Here is a 20,840-nt window from a genome sequence, read left to right as displayed (position 1 = left end):
ACGTACCGACCCTCCACCACAAGGCCCGTCGCCCACCACAAAGTGCCGACCACACACGTTGGCTATCTGACTGCCTGACCTGCATGTCCCAACCTCAAGCTGGAGGGCGACTTTTGCAGCATTGGCAGTTGCAGCCCCTTCCGCCATTGAAATCCGCGTCCTGGCCACGTGCTGAAAAATCCGCACCAGCCGCCAAACTGGAGCAACAAAGTCCACTCTTGATTGACACCTACGAAGACAAGTGACAAGCGGCCAGCACAAGCATGCAGGGGGGCTGGCATCAGAATTTAATAGACCTCCAAGCATACACAAAATGGCTCGGAAATTTCCCCAAATAGCGAGGCTGTGTTGCAGGGACTCATCCAGCATCCACTTCCCGATTGTCCCGATTCGTATCAACTCCATAGCGGATGCCGTTCTCATGACCTGCCCCAAATGGGCGTCATCCGGGGGAGGAAAGTCTTCATCCGAAACAAGAAAAGACAGGGGTAGAGAAAGAAGAAGTCGCAAAGCAGACGTGGATGAAGTCATATTCGAGCAATGAAGCCCACAGAATTATCTTGACTTCATGGATCGGGATTCAGAGTGGCTTGCATTCGACTAGTCCCGATTTGAGACTCTCAGCCTGGTTCATCCTTCAACGCCTTCTACTCGGCGAAGGGCGTTGCCAATGTCGTGCACCCGCTCCAAACCTGTAGCAAGTGCCACCCCCAGAAGCATCTCACATCTCTCAGACGCTTATTGCGGGCCAGTGACGTCTGACAATACGGCTGAAGGAGTTCATCTCGAGGCTGTGTCTCCTTGAAGCTCTGATGATTCAGCTCGTCGAGATTGGAGGTGATTCTCCCCTGTCTCCCGCCCCCCACGCCCATGCCATCTTGGCTGCTCTTCCACCCGGCTAATCCCCTTACCATGTGCTAATGAATCGGTGGCCGGTGATTTTGAGCCTTTCTTCGCGGTTTTGATTCTTTTCCTGGTGGCATAAGGGTCTGTGCCACGAATAGATGCATCATACCGACGGCCGGCTGTCGTTCTTCTCTATATTTACTGTTGCCCGCTGTGGTGCTTGAAACGGTCTGAACACGCATGCTGTGACTGGTAGCGATGGGCCCGCACGAAGTTACCTCCGCACCTCGAACGCGTGGTATCAGGTACCTCATGGCATTGACGCACCACAGGGAGCAAAACAGTCAGTTTCTGGCAATCATAGAGCTTTTTCAGGTAAAGCTCAGCTGAGTCCAAAGCAGCCTTGGTCTCACCCCGTGTTTGAATTGAGATTTCTTTTGCCACTGTCAATCGTCATGCACAAACTACTCATCAAAGCTTGCTGGAATGAATGGGATAGCACAGGCTGTCTGAAACTCATTGCTATCATACTTCCTCCAATATCCCAACCGTCTTTGTTCGGCTTCCCAACGCCAAGATCTCCAAGCTTAACTCCAACACACCTTAGTCCTATGACAGGCACAGAGAACACAAAACAATGTTGCTTACTTACCCGCTTGTGTCTCCAATTGCTTCGGCCAGGCAAACGGGCGGATCGAGCCAAGACCGACTTCACGCCGTGTTGCCAAGGACCAGAGCGTGCCAATCGTCATCAAGGCAGGCTGAATGTCCAGTCATTTCTGAGACCATTCCTTGCAGACATGCTTCTACATCTGTTGCGCAACGTGGCACATTCATTTCGGTCGGTGTCAGTGGGAACACTTCTTCGCGGGCAGACATGATGACGGAGCCCATCACGGAACAGCCAGCATTCACGTCGCGGGGCCGAGGGACTTGCGGCTAGCCATGGACGATGGTCCTCTCCCACCCATCCCTGCCCGAAACGAGCGCCGATACCACGCAACTTGAGCCAACGAGGTGCCGCTGCTCAACGATGGCCTCAACTCCATGGGCCGGCATCTGAGGACTTGCCAGAGCGGCGGCTGCGAGTTGTCAGACCTGGCAGTCACTGGTGAACAAAGCATCGGTGATGTATAGGTGTGTTGCGATTCTAATGCATTCATTCTGTTCACACCTGGCTACAAATTTCTGAGCCTAAACCATCTTGATACATTAGCGATGCCCTCTCACCCTTGTCGGAAAGTGCAAAGTGTGGTGCGCAGCCCCCATCCTCATGCCAGCACCTCGACAAACGATCTCGGCGTGCTGAAAGACGCGATGGGCCAGGAATGGTCAATTGAGTCTTCTTGGGACTTCTTGGTAGGGTGATAGGTCTCGGTCTCGAAACCGTAGATGGGCGCCCCAAGGCTGCGGAGGGAATGAATGATCGTCCGGCTTGAAGCTCAGGCGAAAGCCAAAGTTGGGAGAGCCCCACGTCTTGAAAGGTGATCGTCCTATCACCGCGGTGCACGACACGAATTTAGTTAGCCGGGCAGTCACCGCCACGACCTCAATCGTAGCGTACCTGATACTTCGATGAGAATGACAATAGTAGAGAAAACGAAAGACGACGAAGATAGATAGGTGCTTCAAGTCGGCGAAGGAGGTGAATTTCTCTAGCTTGTTGAGCCTTGTTGTTGGGGTGATAGGTCTCGGGATCGAAACCGTAGATTGGTGCCCCAAGGCGGCGAAGGGAGTGAATGGCCTGGATTTGTTTCAGCGTGAGATTCCAATTGGCCCCCAGAGGGGGGCATCTGGCGAGAAGCGCAAGGGGAGGCCAAAGGTGGGAGAAACTCACGTCGTGAATGGTGATGGTCTTCGCACCGCGGTATTCCACGTATGTGATATAATAGCCACCGGTGACCTGGCAATGCGTCAGTCAAGCTAGCCATGAAGAACACTTGTGTTTGACACGTACAATGGTCGAAGATAGTGATCGTCTTAGCTCCGCGGTACTCAAAATTGCCCGGATAGCCAACTGACACTGCCCGGCTGGCAAAACGCTTCGACATATGTGATGCAGTCACGGATGATCTGGAATAGCGTAAGTCTAGATGGCTTTGAAGAACGTCTGTGTTCAACACGTACACCCGTGAGTCTATCCTTCAGAGCAGTGCGTGCATCGTCGTAGATCGCCAACGCAGAAGCTCGACACTAAAGTGCCGCGGTGCCACGCCATGATGATCCACGCGTTTTGGGGATGCGATGGTTGAATCCTGAATTTCCAGATCGATGTTGAAGGGCTGGAACAGAACTCGACACCCATTCATAGCGTGGAAACGAGGCTGTCCTCCCTGCATCAGTGTCAGCGCGTTCTCAATGAGCGGAGCGAGCGGATACACCTAGATCCAGCGCAAGATGTAGGAAGAGGACTAATCTGGGTAGAGCGGAATCGACTTCCAGAAAGGTCGGGGTTTGAAAACACCAACCTTGGAGATGTTGGTCGAGACTTCGATGTCGCTTTGTTCCAGGTGATGTTTGGGTGTTGTTGCGAAGTGAGCTTGGATGCGTGCCTGGTGAGCGTCCTCTGTGGATGGCGGTCTCGATTGGATGTAAGTAGCCCTGTGAGGTGTAGTTCGGTCTGCGAATAGATTGCATCAGACTCGCCACGATGGCGGCAGCAGCTATGATTGCTACGTCAGAGATCATTCTGCTGAGCATCCTGATGGAGCTGGCTGGCATGGTGGTCTGCGGCTGGACAGGGACTCCTTCGCGGGCATTTGCTCGAGCAGCTGTTTCCGCTGCAGCATCAGCTTCCGGTATGACCGACTCCCAATCCCGTTGGGGCTACCTCGACGAGGTTAGTCGAGTGGGATAACCGGAAAATGCGACACGAGTAGCTGACCTATGGCAAGGAGTGCAGTGGAAGTGGACGGTATTAGTCGTCAGAGAGGACTACGTCCATCGCTGTCATAATTCTGTGGTTCGCGGCATGGGGGGACAGAAGTTGGGTGGGGCTCGTTCCAAGAGCGACATTCGTAAGGATGGAGAATTTTACGGTGTGGACTTGATGCAAAGAGCGGCCTCGAAATGAGCAGCTGAAAGGCGAGATGATGCACTGGCGTTGAGATTGATGCTTGTTTGACGAGAAAAGGGGACAGAGACATGGCGAGGGGATGTTGGAAATGGTCTTTCGGGCGAGGGGATTTGGTTTTCCAGGGTAAGAATACTCGAGCGAGGGGGATGAGGGAAGGTGACGTGACAGGGTAGAAAAACCCAACAGAGAAAGCACCATCCCGGCTCTCACAAGAAAGTTAGAAGGAAAGAAGGAGAGAACCAACTCGAAGCAAGAGACAACGACCCACAGAGAAGCAGAAAGACAAACAAGACAGCACCTTCCCAGCCCGCATGCGAGGGTGCGACGACGGAAAGTGCGTGGGCCAGTCACGGGAAAACACAAAACTCGGAAGGTGCTACACAAAATTCAATCGATCTGTGGCAGCTGAGCTGGCATAATTTCTCCTGCCGATTTTTCGTCAGCACTTCTCCCCCCCTCCCACCGGCACCCACCGTCACCCACCCGTAAGTTGCTGCGCGTTGAAGAAAGGTCACGTATGTGCATCTTCAGCCCCCGCCATTGCGCCCAGAACCGACTGGTGTCGTGACTAACATGTCAAGGTATACTTCTGCTTTGCACGATGCACCCGCAGCTTGTACAGTGGTGGCTTCGGTAGGGTTGAAGAAGCAGAATTCCCGTCTCAATTCATCTTCTTCGGATTGTTCGCGTCAGACAGCATGATTATAGGCATCGTGGATTGAATAATTAGACACCAAAGCAATGACTTCCTCCTCATGTCCGCAGACCAACTCCATCCATCTCCCCAAACACCCAATACCAGCCACTTCAAGCTCGTCCACATCCACAGCCTCCGCCATTCTCAAATGCTAGTCCTGCAATCCTCATCAGGCTGCTGAGACGAGAAAGCTGCTCCCCAGGGGCCGCATCTGAATTTCTGGTCAGCGCCCAGGAACACCGAGATCAGCAACGGCACAAACCTGTTCAGGAAGACCGCAGGAATCACAGGCATGGATTTTCTGTTCTCGTCGTCTTCAGCTTGAGTCCTCTTCGTCGTAAACCGTTGCACTGGGATTGCAACAGTCTCATCGCCTCCTGGCGCATCTGAATCCTTCTTCTTCCTCCGTTTGGGGGCGGCTTTGAGGCTACCAGTAGCCATCCCTCTTTCTGTTTCGCCGGACTCCCATGGATCTGCTTCTTCCGCCTCTTTGTCAGGGGAACATCACGAAGCTCATTCGCAGGAGTTGAGTCCGAATGGGAGCTGATTCGTCATGCATTGCTTGTGTCGAGGGGTCTGGAGGGGCTGGTTCTGAGTTTGGGCATCTGCACAAGAGATGGGTCAGAGAAATGAACTTAAAGGTCTGGAACGGTGCAAAATACCCCTATGCCGTCAGTCCTGAGAGACGTTAGCGAGATTGACGGTGCGTAGTAGTCGAGGGGACTGGGAGGATGTCGTCTGGTTGGGATGGATGGATGGATGAAGTCTGATGGACTGCACCGTTTTATTTAAGCGGCGGGAGATCTTGGCATAAGGGAGAAGGAAAGCCAAAAGACCATGCGACCGGTGGTGATTGTGCTGGGGGAAGAACCAGCCCGGGACTTGGAGTTTGCTGGGTAGGAGCATGAAGCGGCAGGGAGGAGCTGAAGAGCTGCAACTTCATGGCTTGGCTGGGTAGGTACAGAAATGCTTGACTGCCTTTTGAGAACCAGCCAGTCCCACCCAGAAACAGCAAATACAACACAGCTGCCGGGCCGCTGATTCAAGAGGCATGCGTGTCCTTCTCACCTTACCTTGTGAACCCTGGAACCTCTTTATAACCAAGGCCTAGTCCCAGCGCAAGCTCATAAACCTCCTCAGCATCGATGCTGCCTTGCTGTCCGACCTTGAGGGGGACATCATCGACACCGAAATTCGCTGTCGACCTCGCGTAAAAAGGGTTCGCTCCAGCCGCCCACGAACTCAAACCCAAGGGAAGTGCACTTAAACGCCGGGCTAGAGCGTGAGGATGTCTTCACAGCTAGACGCGCAATCACAGCGAACATAAGCCCAGAGTTTTTGGAAGTGTTGGTGTTTCTCAGGGCAGCGTCGAAACGACTTTGCTTCCGTGATCCCTACAGAGGCCTCCCTCAGTGTCCGCCTTCCTTCTTTCCTCATGCTAAAGTCCATCCTTTCAAAGATGGTCCAGCGGAAAGTGACCTGCCCCAAGTGCTGGCCGGCAATAACTTCCCAATCATCCAAAATTTCAGGTCAAGCCTCCCCTCCGCCTTCCCTTCCAAACCACCGCCTGCTCTTCGTCAAGTGCGCCTTCAGAAAGCCCTGTCTTCTGTCATCGGTCCAGACTGCCACGCTGAAACTCCCATTTTGGTAGCCCGCGATCACCTCTTTCGAAGGCTATGGTAACTACCTGACAAAAAAGACTCACAATGAAAGAGAGGCGGAATTCAGCGAGGAGTATGACTGGCACACATGCAAGCTGGCGAGCAACCTGCCGATACGAATTCCGGTGCCAACGAGACGGGACACCGACCGCAACGCCCAGATTCAGGCCGAGGCTCGTCAGGCGGACTGCGACGTCGACATCACGGGTTCCACACGTCCATCCGGGCGAGCCAGCCGATGAGCATCAAGACCGATGTCGTTAACGGAATCAGCACCAATACGGTCACGAACGATATCACGTCCATCAGCAAGGCTCAGATTGATGCCGCTGAGACAGCCTATCGCCGGGCTGGCTTTTATCTTGGTGTGATATGGTTCTTCGAAGCTCACGGCAGCAGAACAACATTGGAGTTACGCCCTTGCCCAGCTGCTCAGCAAGTATCGCCGAGACGCTGTCGACGAGGCCTGGCGCCCGGGGTTCAACGTGTCGGAGACGGAACATTACTTGTTCGCTTTGGTGGCGTTCTCGATCTCGACGCCCTTGGTCTTGAGGTACTTCTGCTCGACGCTCTTCGTCAACGACGCGCTGTGGAACAAAACGCCCGTCTGTGTCGAGGCGGAGGACATCTGCAACGCAGATTTCCATTTCAAAAATGACGAATATGGACATGCTAGTGACATCGGAGCATCAGAAATTCTACGTGTAGGGCAGTAAGGTGCAGAAACATAGTCAAGGGGGCACAACTCGTCAGGCCCCCGCTTGCAACATAATCAGAAGCCACAGAGACGTTAGCTAACATGCGATTCTCTGTTGGAGTTCCGAGAGTGTGCAAGCAAGCTTGCAAACAGCTCAAGTTTCCACTCATTAAGTCATTGCAGACATGTGGCTGGTGCCAATTTCCCGCATAGCCTTGAGAAAGGCATCATGCAGGCTGAAGAGAAATCCCAATTTTGCTTAGAATTCAAATCAACAGTGCCGGAGTCAGCAACGGGGAGAGAATATTATGGATTTCGCAGATAACGGCAAACGAGACTTGTGGCTTATTGCGCTGGTTGTCATGTCAGATCGCGCGGGTGGAGTTGTGGAGCGAAACTGTTGATACCTACGATGAGACGAAGCGTGTCCGCGATCACCAGGTGCCCTTGCGTGAATCCGAGACGGCTGGTTTGGCCACAAAGGTAACTATAACTGCACTGCTACCTCATATGCAAATTGAATCATGAAGGGAAACGGTCAGAAGACTGGGATGTTATGGTAGCAGTGTGGAACAACGGGCGTTTATTGCAGACGGACCAAGTCGAACATGTGCCCTCACCACTCCCGTACAAATTGACGATGATAGGAGGGACTCAACGAGGATACCTGAAGAACAGACATGGATACAGAGTCAGAAGCTGGGATATGCCATCTCATAAGGTGCCTCGGCGATGAGGTTAAGCGATGCGTTCAAGGGGAAACTTGCTGCAAACTCCCTTGACCGGTTTGATTGGCCGCTTAACCAGAAGATAGGGGTTTGGGTCGGGAATTCCAGCGTCAGAACATGCTTGGGCCAATGCGGCCAACACAGCGTGTACTTATCTGGTGATGTCTTGCGGGTCGTCACGTTGATGAATGATCGTGAGGCGTCGATAGACAGATACCGTGGTCCTGAGCAACTTGAACTCGGGCAAACTCCATGCAACGTTTTGCGGTTCCTTGGTAGTGCAAACCCCTTGACACGCAGGATTGATCCGCATGGTATTGAATCATTCGCACGCTTGTCAATACTTGAACGCATCCAGCCGGGTTGAAGTCCGGGATGTTGCACTAGCAATGGAAGGTTGTTGATCTCAGGTCGTGTGCGCAAAAATCTGCACACTTCATCCTGGTTCTTTTGGGCGATTGTAAGGAGGCTATTGCTGCTCTTGAGGCGGCGATAGATGGTGTTGATGCAGTATAGTAACGATATCTTGATATTAAAGGAGTAATAGGTTATAGTAGCGTGAAGAGAGAGATACCTACCCCCTAGCGATTCGCACTCTCTTTATATACCCCTATAGGTGGCTATAGAGGTTTCTCTATGACCCAGGCTATCTTGGCCCTCGAATATTTCCCCGTGAGAGTTATATGGCAGTCAATAAGGTGCGCCTCTAGGCGGCAAACTGCGAAGAAGAAAACTTAGAAGGGAAGAAAGGGGTTGTTGATCTCCTGAAGTCAGAAGGGTATAACTTCTCAGAAGGGTGGCACTAGAACGAACAATACTCACAATCGCACTCGTGTGATAAGGTATCATTCAAGGGAGGCGAGAAAAATCAATAAGTGTTGATGCACTCTATTGTGGATGCGAGCTCCTTCTCGATAGCAGGTTCTCAGACGGTCATTGACTGAGGTGGAGGCAGAGGGAGTTCACACCCACCATTGAGGGCTTCCACCATGCACCTGTAGCGGTACGTACAGTGGGTAGCGCATTTCCAGCTACCTAACTTACCTTTAGTTAAGGTACCTAGGTACCTAAGGTATCTTACCTACCTACCCGTTGACGCCACCGATTGGCTCACGCACAGCGGCTTCCAGGTCCTGCCGCTGAACTTTCAGCGACCACCTGCCGATTCCTACGCTGAAATCAGCATGTGGCCACGCCGTCAAGCTCAAAGGGCTAAGCACCACAAACACCCACCCCCTAAAGGTCGCGTCGCGTCACATTAACACGCGGCGACAACTCACCTGCAACATCAAATCCATCAATTCGGATGCAAAACCCATTCTTCTTCTCCAAAATTCCCCTCACTTCCACTGAGTTGCCAGCTTGGCCCATTTGTCCTGCCGTTCTCGCTCAAACTATTCTTGACTGCGATGCGGCGGCACTCCCTGCCTCCCACGCATGACGATGTCGCCGGCTTTCGACACAACGGAGCAACGCCGTACGCCGGAAGAAAATCACATCAATTGCGACGCTCGCGTTGAATCCTCCATCCGAAGAAGAAAAGGTGGCTGGCAGGGTTGGTGCATCGACTCGGTGTCCGTTTCTCCGTCAGTGGCTGCGTGCTGATTTACAGGGCAGAGACCACTGAAGCTCACTTGGCAGCCTGTGATGTATGCAGCCTCCCGAAATGCCAGACTCGACGTTTTCTCGACAAGTGCTCAAGTCCCGTCCCATGAACTTGATGCAAGTGCTTCGCGATATCATCCAAGTCAGACGTTGGTTTTGGGTTGGTGGCGCATTTGCATTATTGTTTCAACACACTACTTCAAGCCACATTACATAAGCAGATTTTACACACGGCAATATCAAAAGACCACTCCTCTACCCATGATCTAATCCAAGACGAATTACTCCCCATTCCAGCCATCCCACGCCTTCTTCACAACCCTCTCAAACTCCACCGCCAGCTCCTTTACCTCCTCTTCCCACCTCTCGACATCTGCGCCCGTCGCCCAGCCGCCCTTCTCCTGCGCCTCCTCTTCCACGCCGCGCACCACCCTCGCCAGCTCGACCAACCCGGGCACAACACCCCTGTTCAACCGACCCCGCAACTCTCTCAACTGCTTCATCTCGGCTCCGGCTGCCTCGCATGCGATTCCCGCTACGGCCCCCTGCGCTTCCACTACAGCCAAAACCTCCCCGGTCCTTGTGTCTGCGTCGCCATCCCCCAACCCGCGCAGCGCCTTCTCCTTCTTCCCCAGCGCCTTCTTCCACCCGCACGTCGCCTCCACCGGCCCGAACGCTTTCTCCACCTTGCCCGGTTCCAGCTGCTCCACGAGGTCTCTGAAGGTGCGCAGCGTGCCGTCAAACACAACTTTGAGCCTGCCGATGCGCGCGCGGGCAGCCGAGGCGGGTGTGTTGAGTTTGGCGACGTGGAACCACCTCACCTTCCCCGCACTCTTTTCCCTCGCGATGTTTCGGGCTGCGCGCTGGTTCGACGACACGGCGGCTGTTGCGGCGCGGACGGCACCCTCAAACGCCGTGAGATGCGCGGCGGCGGATGGCGGGAGCGGAGTGAAGTCTGTTGCGTGCGACGCCCAGGCGGCGAGGTTTGGGAGGGCATCACCGTAGCGCGGGACATGGGGCGCGGGGGCGATGGGGTAGGATAGAGGGTCCTCGGGGTTATGGGACGGGCAAAGGTTGTTGAGGGCGAAGGTGGACGCGACGGAGGCGATGGACATGTCGTGGGTGTCGGTCTGGAGGGTTTGGAGGGCGGTGCAGAGGGTGGCGTGGAGGGTGTTGAGGGCCGGGGTGAAGAAGTAGAAGAGACCGAAGGGGATGTAAACGATGCGGAAGGTGAGGAGCCAGGTAAACCAGGACCAGAACCATGAGAGGATTGCGATGACGAAGGTGAAGATGGCGTTGGTGATAGTGGTGTTGATGGTGGAGGACGTGTTGGTGGAGGTGAAGGTGCTGACTTGTGTCCTCTCACCAGACTTCGACACAGACTCTTGCGGGGGAACATTAGAGGCATCCGACAACTGCCTCTCCTTCGCCTCCTTCGCAGCCCTCTGAGCACGAATTTCCGCCCGGAGCCTCTCCTTGCCTGCCTTGTGTGTCGCAAGCTCCTCTTCCGTCATCATCTTTGCAGCAGCAAGTAAGCAAGCTACCGCCACGCCTCGCCGCACTTCTCCTGGAGAAACGCAATCCGATCGCTCGCGCCGCCAGAGAGTGAAGGCTCGAAGAGGTGGTCGTACACGGTGCGCGTGTCCTCGTCAAAGAGGATGGCCGTGACAAGCGCAGTCACGACGGCGTTGTTGTTGTGGACTATGTTGTTCTCGTTTGTATCGCGATTGTTGTTATCGGGATTGGAGTTGGAGTTGGAGTTGGAGTTGGAGAAGAAACCCCCGTGAGGAAAGTACTCAATCAACGTGCCCTCGACAGCCAGATAAATCTGGTGCGTGGAGCAGCGCCGGGCGGAGGAAGACTTGGAGCGCGCCGAGGACGGGGCGCAGGCGGCGGCGATATGGAGGTATTCGTACAGCGAGGGCGGGCGGTTCGTGGGCACTGCGAAGAGGATTGCGGCGTAGGCGCGGCAGATTCGCGTGACGGTTTCGCTTGCTTTTGGGCAGTCAGCTGTGGTTGCCTCGAAAGGGGCAACAGAAGGGGGGAGGTGTCTTACATTTGGTGACAGTCTGTGTTGAAGCGGGCTTCCTGATCTCAATCACGAGGGCGGGGGGCGGTGTCGAGCACCAGGTCCAGCCTTGGTAGAGTGAAAAGAGGACGCAGACGGCGACGAAGATGTTGAAGGGGATGCCGTGGGGGAGCATTGTGGTGACGCAAACTGGAGACCCGGCATGACAGAGGGAGTCATGCGCGCATTTGTACTTGAGCTGCGGGTTGCTCGATGGTTGGCAATGGACAAAGAAGACACGAGACACAGGCCGAAACAACATGCGACCCGAAGAAGCCTCGTCACATTTCAGATCTGGTCAAGGCTTTCTCGTCAGCCTCATCCAGACCGGCAAAACAAGAGCAGAAAACCAAGAGGATATATCAATCCCCCCCCCTTCCAACCCTCACTTCTCACCCCCATATCAGCAAATCTTTGCTTTACCATCGATGGGCCGCCACTTGCTCACGCCCAACACCCCCGTCCACCTCGCCGAACACCACGACCACGACCCCAAAACAGACTGGCCCGCCGACGCTCCCCTTCGCAGCACCTTCCGCGTCAACCAACTCGTCACATCGAAACGAAACAGGAGGATGGCCACCGACTACGACCTGCGCGCGCGGCAGCTCCTGCGCTACGCGGCCGCGGACCCGGCTCAACCGCACGCCGACACCATCACCGACGAGCACGTACGCCGCGCGCGCTTCCTACAACCGCTGTACGACCCTGCCGCGGATGAGGAGGATGAGGAGCGGTGGCCTGCGCAGTGGGCGGAGAGCGTGAAGAGTCTCCGGGGATTTGTGACGTGCAGGCCGTGGAAGGATGCTACGGAGGTTGGTGCCCCTTTTTTTTGTGAAAGACGAAATGCTAATGTTGAACAGGGATATCTCGCCATTGTGGAGGAGGAGAAGGAGGGTGAGGCGGGTGAGAAGGATGTCGCAGCCGCAGAGGTTAGTTCTCTCTCACCTTGACAAAGACAACACTGACATATGACAGGATCGGGAACAGCCGTTAGCGGAGCCTGCTCCAGGACCACAGCAATCTGACAATGAGGCAGCCCAGGCTGCCGCAGACCTGCTGAACCTCAGCGGCTTGGGCTCAGTCCTGAACCTGAGTGGCGTGGGCACCGTTGCCCCGCAAACGACGCCCGTCAAGCCGGCGCCCCCTGCTCCCCGTCGCCCGCGCCACATGCAAACGCAAACGCAGCAGACGCCTGCCCTGGCATTGGTGGGTGGTGGCTCGCGGCTACCCGTGTCTACTACCCTGCTGCCGGGCGCTAGGCCTTTGATGTCAGGCGGTGGCAGAGGTGCTGCGAAACCTTTGACACCGGGCAGAGAAATTGGGACAACTGACCTATGTCTCCCCGTGGGAGAGACGGCAGCCACTGTCACTCACCTGTCCCCTCGCTTGGGAGTTACAGGCAGAGACACAGCTCACCCTTTGAATCCTGGCCCTGGCCCGACCGTCCAAGACACTGTCCCTTTCGACCCTTTTCCTCGGGTTGGAGAGACGCGCAGAGATACCACCAACTCTTCACCAGCAGGCGGCAGATACACTTCACCTGGCCCATTCCCTTCCCTTGGACAGACTGCCCCTGTGTCCAGCGCATTACCTAGCGTTGGAAACACTGCGACTGTGCCAGGCGCATTTCCAGACTTTGGCGAGACCCGAGACACCCCCGCGGCTTTGTTCAGCACCAGCCCCAATATGTTCGGCCCAGGCGGTCGGGAGCGCAACCGCGCAAACGGCCGGGGCCGCAGCCGCAGCGTCTCCCCCAAGGGCGGCAACAACCCTGTCATTGGAGGTGGTTTTACGGAGGAAGAGATGGAGCGGTTCCGGGCGTGGGTGGCGCGGGAAGAGCGCAAGAAGGCCAGAGAGGCGGGTGGAAAGTAGGTTGTTGTTTGTGTGTCTGTAACTTGCCATCATCACCACCAGATCTCAGATCTCGGCTGTCGGTGATCACCACCACAGTCATTTCCGTATTCAATCATTCAATCTCGGTGTCATCTAATCTCGGTTTCATTCGCCCGTCATGTGCCAATCCAACTCCGAAACGGTACTCCCCCCTCCCCTTTCTCACTGCCAGCAGTCAGCTAACGCCCTCCAGCAAGTATGCGGCCGACCCCTGAGGAACCTCAAAGCCTCTAACACGCGGCACGTCTGGGGTCCGCGCTGCGCGCGCGCGATGAACCAGCACATCATCCGCCACTCCCTCAACTTGCGCAGCTGCCACACGCGGCACATGGACGAGGTTGAGGCCGCGATGCACATGGTGCGCCCCGGCCCCGGCGCCAAGCGGTGGAGCGCCGAGTTCGACCGGCTCATGGTGCCGCGGATGAAGGACGCGCTGCAGGGAAGATTCAGGGAGCTGGGGAAGGCGGGGGTGTGGCGGTATGATGAGGATGGTGAGGTGGTGTATGAGGAGTGGGCGAAGGCGTTTGTGAAGGAGGAGTGGGATGGGGTCAGTTTTTCGAAGGAGGATGCGGAGCGGTTGTTGGCGCTGGATGAGAAGGAGGTTGAGAGTGGGAGTGAGAGTGAGAGTGAGAGTGAGAGTGAGAGTAGGGATGATGAGGATGAGGATGAGAGGGGTACGGTGCGCCCGGAGGACTCGGTCTCGAATGTTTTCATCCTCACCCCACCGCCTACCCCGATCCGATCGCGAGTTGCGCACCGCGCGCAGCTGCCCCCCGTCGCAGAGGAGGAGGAGGAGCAGGATGATGCTGCTGCGGAGCTTGACGCCCTCTCGTTCGCCGACCTCCGCAACCTCATGCTCGAAGCAGCCGGCAACCTGTTCGATTTCAAGGTGCACCTCGACTTCCTCGACCACGGCGTCGCGCATGCCGGCGCAGAAGAGCGGGTGGAGGCCGAGACGATGCGCGATCGGTGCCTAGAGGAGCTGCGGGTGCTGGAGGGCGCGCTGGACCGTGCCGCAGTGCGGGAGATGGGGATCCGGGAGGTGGGCGTGGCGAAGGCGCCGCTGATGGGTGCTATTTGGGAGCGGCTGCTTGGAGGGGTAGTGCGCGATGCAAATTGAGATGACAGGAGGGTTCTAGGAGACGCGTGACGGGACGAGGTGTGTGGGCTTCTTTGTTGGGTGTCTTGTGGGTGGTTCTTGTCTCGGAGAGTGAGATTGGACGGGAAGGTGTACGGTACGAAAAACAGCATAAAGGGGCGGGAGTCTGGAAATGCGATGCGCTGCGTTTCTTCATCTATTCCGTCTTTTTTGGCAGAAGTCTGTCTAAACAGGCTCACCTCCACCGTCACCATGCCAGACTCAGACTCCATCACGTCGCGTGAGATGGCCGAGTACCTGGAGAACAAGCGCGAGTTGAGTGAGAGGGACAAGGAATATCTAGCGCTCAATGCCAAAAAGAACCAGGCGGCGGCTGCTCGCGAGGGTGCCAACATCAACGCCTACACCAACTGGGCCACCAACATGAACAACAACAACAACCTCAGCAGCACCAACGCCAACGCCAACGCCGCGAACAACACCACTATCAACGCCAAGAATGCCGATGACGACGACGACAGACGCTCCGTCCTATCCTCACGCATCATGCGCTCCGGCCTCACCAACATCGGCCAGCTCGTCCGCAAAGCGCCGGGCCTGCAGTCGGCGCAGGACCGTCAGACGGTGGAGGCGGCGATGCGCGACCCGCGGTATCTTGATTCGTGGCGGGGTAACAAGACGGTGCAGCCACATCAACGCCCCCCACAGAGCTTCCAGTACCAACCACGCCCCTCAGCTCCACTTATCCAGCCACAGCAGCCACAGAACCAGCCGCAGCCACCCCACGATGCGGCGTCAGTCCTCCAGCAATACCAAGATCACCGGCACCAACACCAACAACAGCAACTGCCGCTGTATGCTCCGTTCGCTTCGCTACAGGACATCGACGCCGAACTGGATCGTGTCCTGCATGAGCAAAAGAGCCACCTCTTCGAGGCCGTCGACTGCGAGGTGCGCGTCAAGGTGCTGCACTGGCACCGCCACGCGATGATGGAGCGGGAGGCCATGGATGCGAACACCGCCAAGAACAACAAAGAGTAGATTGTCGTGTTAGGTCAATTAATTGGATCATGTGTTTACGGACTCGTTGCCGTGTATGTCGAGATTTGTGCGCGTCTTTGAGAGTTATGCAGCCCTGAATGCTATTGTTTGCTTTCCCGAGATGTTTGTGGCATGTGTTGATTGCCTCAATTTGTGTGTTTGTCCCGTCGCCGTTTGCATCGTGTTGAAATGAAATGACAGCCGCTCTAGCCTTGGTCAGGGGCTACGAATAAGCCGCCCTCCTCGTGTAGGTTCCCTTCGAGTTCCTGCGTCGTGTTCCCCCTCGATGAAGCAATGCAATGCCGGCCGTCACGCGCAGCAAGTCCAGCCGCCGCCCGTCGGACAGCCCTCCGTCTGGTCTGCAAACCACGCCACGAAGACGGCGCCGCAAGAGTAGCATCACCGCCAACAACAAGACGGAAGCCGACAGCGACAACAACAACAACAAGACCGAAAACGAAGACGACCAAACCGGCCAGGCCATCCAGCTCAACCTCCCCCTCGCCCTCCCGCCGCCCTTCAACCGCCAGATACTCTCCCTCTGCTTTCATGCCTCCTGGCGCACCCGCCGGCGCCTGCGCATCCACTTCAGCAACCGCAGCGAGGTGCTTCTCGACGATGACACCTCCTCTTCTGACTCCTCCTCCTCCAACCCGGACTCCGAACATCGCCACGATAACCTGACCGTCATCGACTACGACCCCATCGCCGTCCCATCACACCCCTCTGCCCGGCGCTGGCTCGTCCCCCTGATCATCGCATGCTTCATCGCCGGAGCCTTCATCCTTGCCGCCGTCCTGAGCTACTCCGACCTCCGATCCATCAAAATCATACCACTGCCACCGCCGCGCCCACGGCCGATCACGCTCCGCAACCTGACCACCCTCGTCCACCCCTACGCCCGCCTCGTCCGCCTCCTCGACACCAACACCCCCGCCACACCTCTCCCCGCCGTGCAACGCGAGTTCACCGAGCTGTGCACCATCGGACGCGCCCTCGCCATCCCCGCGGACGTGTGCCATGATATTGTCGATCTGCTGGATGATACTAGTGGGCACCTCGCGCGCGTGCTGGTAGGCATCCGCGCGCGCGCTGGCCCGGGGAATTTGGTGACTGCGTTGAGGGATACGGTGCTTCTCATGGCGTGGGGGATCGACACGCAGGCGCAGGAGCAACAGGAACAGGAACAGGAACAGCAGCAGGGGAACGGAGGTGGTGGCGAGGGTGTGTGGAACAGCACGGCCGAGGGCATCTTCCGCGCTGTGACGGCACAGCTGCCCAACTGGTGGGACGACCACAACGCCCTCGCCGTGCCCTTGCAATCGGCCCTGGAGTCGCTAAGGCAGGCGAGGGGAATGGAAGGGGATGTACTGGGCGCGTTCAAACTCGCCGTTGGCAGCTTGGACCCGAATACCTTGTGAGTCGACTGCAGTCCCTGAACACCCAGGTCTTGAGGACCGCGTTGACTCCGTGACACACCACACAGCCCCGCCGAAGACGTCTTCTACGCATACGACCGCCTCTTCACCCCCCTCCTCCCGCGCCGCGACGCCCTCCTGACCACGCTCGAGTCCGCGACAAGGATACTGGAGGACGCGGCGGGAAGGGTGTACGAGTTCAACGCGACGCTACACGGGATACGCGCGGAGGCGAAGAAGGGGACACGCGGGGGATATGTGTTTGAGGGGGTTGAGGTGTTGCTTGGGCGGGTGAAGGACGCGCTTGCGGTATTGGACCATGAGTTGGAGGCGGTGGGAGTGAGGGAGAGGCAGAGGCTGAGAGATGGCGAGGGTGGGGAGGAAGAGGCGAGGGAGGTGGAGGAGCGGAGACCGAGGAGGAGGAGGGAGAGGGAAGAGAGGGAGAGGGGGAGGAAGGCGTGGTGGAAGCTGTGAGTTAAATTGTTCAACATTAGGACATACAAACCTTGTATAGAGTGCGTGGGAGACTTAGCGGGCAAACGATATATTGAAACGACCCTGTAGACTAGCATCCCATCACTACTGAACATATCCAACATACCCGAACAACCCGTGCTCCTTCATGGCCATCTCTGCCTCGACCATCATCCGCTGCGCCGCGCGGTGCATCTCGAGCGCCTGCGTGAACGCCTCGCTGGGTTGGTGATACTCGTTAGACGGCCGACGCGAGACCACGGTGGAACGCCGCGAGGAGACGACCGTGGTACCAAACGGGGAGGAGACCACGGTGCTGGTGGCCGTGGTGCGAGGCGCGTGGGGTCGTCGCGGGGAAATGAAAACGGTGGTCGGCGGCGAGGAGATGATGGTGCTGGTGCGCATGGTGTGGGGCGTCTGGATTATTTGCGGCGGGGTGAACATGGTCGATGCCGGCGAGGAGATGACGGTGTTGGTACCGGCGGAGCTGAAGGGCGAGAACACAACGGTGCTGTTGCCCACAACGCTGCCCCTGCGAGGCGTGCGAGGCGTGCGAGGCGTCTGAGGCGGGGTATACACGGTGCTGGCTGGCGCAGAGATGACCGTGCTGTTGCCGACAGTGCTGAACGGCGCAGAGATGACCGTGCTGTTGCCGACGGTGCTGAACGGCGCGGAGACAACGGTGCCGGTCTCAGCGAGACTTGCCGCCGGGGCGGGCTGGGGGGACGGCGTTGGACCAACGGGAGTCGGCACGACGGGTGGAACGGGCTCCGTGACCGGGTTGCTGACGGGGACCTCGTCTGTCTCGTTGGCACCCCACGGGTTGAACGCGGGGTCGTGCTCGAGACTTGCCCACGCGTTGAGCGTCTCGGGGGCGGGGGCGGAGTCTGTGGCCGGGCTGTTGAGATTGTTGACCGGGGGCGGACTGCTGACGGTGTGAGCTTTTGCAAGAATGGTCAACGTCACGGCGAGCAACAGAGCAACAGGGGACGTACACTTTCTCGGGGCTGGACGGCGCCTGCAAAGACATGCTGCCGAATTGCTCGACGAGGCCGGCTTGTTCTGCGCGTGTCAGCTCTCGCTCACAACAGCGACCAGGTCAACTAACCTCCCTGCCACCAATCCGTCTTGCCAAGCGTCTGGCGCATCCAAACTTCGACAGCATCCACACCGCCGTGTGGCCAACCCGCAGTCTGCTGCTCGTCCCACCGGTAGCAGCCAGACACCGCACACCAAGAGACAAGCGCGCCATTGCAAGGCTCCTTCACCCACTTGGTCGCATAGTGCTGCACCAGCTTGTCAAAGTATGGCAGGACGAACGCCCAGGCCGGGTCATGCTGCAGGATATTGCATTCGGCGCGCAGGCGGGGGATCGGGAGGCGATCGGTGTCGGAGGGGAGGATGCGCTCGGCGTAGAGGGTGAAGAGGATGGTGGCGCGCGTGCGGACACACCAGCGGAAGCCGCGCTGCTTCTTGGGCTTGGATTCGTAGAAGGACAGCAGGGTGCCACAGAGTTTCTGGGGCGAGGTCAGTCAGCATGAAAAGGTCAATTGAGAGGGGGGCTGCGACGTACAATGGAGTTGTTGGTAAGGCACATCGTGGCGGTGGAGAACCAGCAATGGGCTCGTGAGACGACGAGCTTGCGGGTGACGAAAAGGTCGCTGTTGCATCTCCCGGGGAGTCCGTGGATATACCAGGCGACTCTTGCAGAATGCGCTCTGCAAACCGTTTACCGCTATCGTCACCGCTCCTGCGACCGTCTCTAGACCGCCATCGTCGCCGTTCGTTCGAATGTCTCTGAGCTGGTGCTGTCCATTGCCGAAACAGGAGGGGCAATCGTGGTGGCCATGGCCGGCGACACTGAAAGCTCCCCAGAGCTCCTGCGAGCTTCTGCAGGTTCACGCGGCGTGGTGCATGAACACTGGAGCCTGCGTAAGACCGGCGAACTGGTTTGCGGCGGGCATCGTGACGTGGATTCTGCCAGTGGAGAGGAAGTGAATGGTGGACTGCAGGCATGCAGGCAGGCTAGAGGTGTTGATGCGATGCAAGGAGGATGCCAGTCGCGCTGGGAGACGGTCTGGGCTGGCACCTGTCGTATCTGCCAGGTGGGCACCAGCCACACCGGTCACAAGCCTCCGCAGCGAATTTCCAAGGCGATGTGCTGCCGGGCGCCACACTTCACATCCGCCCACAGCTGGCCTGACAAAGTCGTCTGAGTACTGCTGGCTAGGAGATAAGCTGGCGCCAGGATCGCTGCGGATTAATTGGGTATTCCGTCCAGGGAGCTTCCGTCTGCAAGCGTCAACTGCGCGATGAATACTTCAACCGCAGCGAATTGAGGACTTGTATGGTGTGTGACTACGCTTCAATCATGCCCAAGCTTCAGCTGTGACACCTGCGACGAGAGCTTCAATTGGAGCGGACAATCGCAACGCAGGAACTGTACGTACTACTGTAAGTGGTCTGTGTGCCTGGCTCTGGGCTGGCGCCGGCTGGCACACGGCCCCTGGATGGCAGGGCCCACACTGGCAGAAGATTCAAAGAGGTTTGCCATCCGGGCAGGACCTCTACGCGGCGCACAAATGAAGCTATCGCGAGCATCGTCGGGCGCACGCATTTAGACGCGTTGGTAGTGCACGCAGCTAAAATCGTCGTAAAGTACGCGCAGTTGAACTTGTTCATCTTGGTGAAGGAGCACACAGATCTGCGATGTTGATAGCTCTTGCTGATTGTAGATCAAGTGTTCTTCACGGTGGGCAGGTGAAATGACTTTTGCCTGAAACCCATGGCATCGGCAGAAGTTCGCAGGTAGGCAGGCAGACAGGGCAAACGCAGATAAGCGGGTGTCTTGAAGCGAACGAGTGGGTATGTTCATGCAGAGGTAGGGACGCTGCATGCCTGGTGAACACTGGAGTTGTTTGATGCGAACCTATTGGAGGCGACCCGCAACGCAGGCAGTTCTCATGGATGGAACATACGGGCGGTGTGGTGTTTCTTCAAGCATGGGAAATCGCCTTTAAGTCAACCTCATCCGCCCGCGCGTCGAAATTTAATTTTTCATCTCTGCTGTTTCGCCTGCGTTCTCACGCATGATCTTCTCGGCGCCCGCCCACGCGGAGCTGTCGGGGTGTGTCGTGGGGCGAGAAGGACGAAAGAGCCGATGGCCCATGCTACCGGCCCGTCTCGTTCGCCTGCCTCCTCTCCCGTCTTCACGGGAGGAAGGGGGCTCCACGAGCTGCTCTCGGGGCTTGTACCCCGAGAAAGAAACGGTGGCCCACGCCGCCAGCTCCATCTGCCTGCTGTTTTTGCCTGTCTGCTCTTCCGTCTTCACGGGGGAGATGGGTGTTCCACGAGCTGCTCATGCGGCTTGCGCACTTGATGACAGGCGAAAGAGCTGGTGGCCCATGCCGCCAGCGCCGTCTCCGGTCTGGTGCCGCCCGTCTGAATACCGTCTTCACGGCGTTCTCCACTGGGACCTGCTCTTGCGGGTTTCCTATCAGACAGCAGGCAAGCTAAGGTGTTGGCGCAGTTTGC

At 57.1% G+C, this 20,840-nt stretch overlaps 5 protein-coding genes across 5 annotated transcripts; 2 read left to right on the top strand and 3 right to left on the bottom strand.

Moving 5' to 3' along the window:
• Positions 1 to 2,117: 2,117 nt before the first annotated feature.
• GCG54_00015591 (uncharacterized protein) lies at positions 2,118 to 2,749 on the bottom strand (the record flags this gene model as incomplete). Its single annotated transcript, XM_045415372.1, has 2 exons — positions 2,118 to 2,287; positions 2,458 to 2,749. Coding segments are annotated over 2 exons (462 nt in total), but the record flags the coding sequence as incomplete, so codon positions are not given.
• Positions 2,750 to 9,591: 6,842 nt separating this feature from the next.
• On the bottom strand, positions 9,592 to 10,827 carry GCG54_00015590 (uncharacterized protein; the record flags this gene model as incomplete). The annotated part of the gene is made up of 1 exon (XM_045415371.1): positions 9,592 to 10,827. The coding sequence occupies one exon, from the start codon at positions 10,825 to 10,827 to the stop codon at positions 9,592 to 9,594; it is 1,236 nt and encodes a 411-aa protein (XP_045271199.1).
• A 23-nt stretch (positions 10,828 to 10,850) lies between these two features.
• GCG54_00015589 (uncharacterized protein) lies at positions 10,851 to 11,514 on the bottom strand (the record flags this gene model as incomplete). Its single annotated transcript, XM_045415370.1, has 2 exons — positions 10,851 to 11,305; positions 11,367 to 11,514. 2 exons carry the CDS (start codon positions 11,512 to 11,514, stop codon positions 10,851 to 10,853), a joined length of 603 nt encoding a protein of 200 aa, XP_045271198.1.
• A 2,031-nt stretch (positions 11,515 to 13,545) lies between these two features.
• On the top strand, positions 13,546 to 14,394 carry GCG54_00015588 (uncharacterized protein; the record flags this gene model as incomplete). The annotated part of the gene is made up of 1 exon (XM_045415369.1): positions 13,546 to 14,394. The coding sequence occupies one exon, from the start codon at positions 13,546 to 13,548 to the stop codon at positions 14,392 to 14,394; it is 849 nt and encodes a 282-aa protein (XP_045271197.1).
• Positions 14,395 to 14,625: 231 nt separating this feature from the next.
• On the top strand, positions 14,626 to 17,306 carry GCG54_00015587 (uncharacterized protein; the record flags this gene model as incomplete). The annotated part of the gene is made up of 3 exons (XM_045415368.1): positions 14,626 to 15,410; positions 16,007 to 16,831; positions 16,901 to 17,306. 3 exons carry the CDS (start codon positions 14,626 to 14,628, stop codon positions 17,304 to 17,306), a joined length of 2,016 nt encoding a protein of 671 aa, XP_045271196.1.
• Positions 17,307 to 20,840: the final 3,534 nt, after the last annotated feature.

The sequence above is a fragment of the Colletotrichum gloeosporioides genome (assembly GCF_011800055.1).
Source record: "Colletotrichum gloeosporioides strain Lc1 chromosome Unknown consensus_3, whole genome shotgun sequence".
NCBI classification, from domain to species: domain Eukaryota; kingdom Fungi; phylum Ascomycota; class Sordariomycetes; order Glomerellales; family Glomerellaceae; genus Colletotrichum; species Colletotrichum gloeosporioides.
Note: the sequence above shows the minus strand (reverse complement) of the source record. Positions and strands in the feature narration are given on the sequence as shown.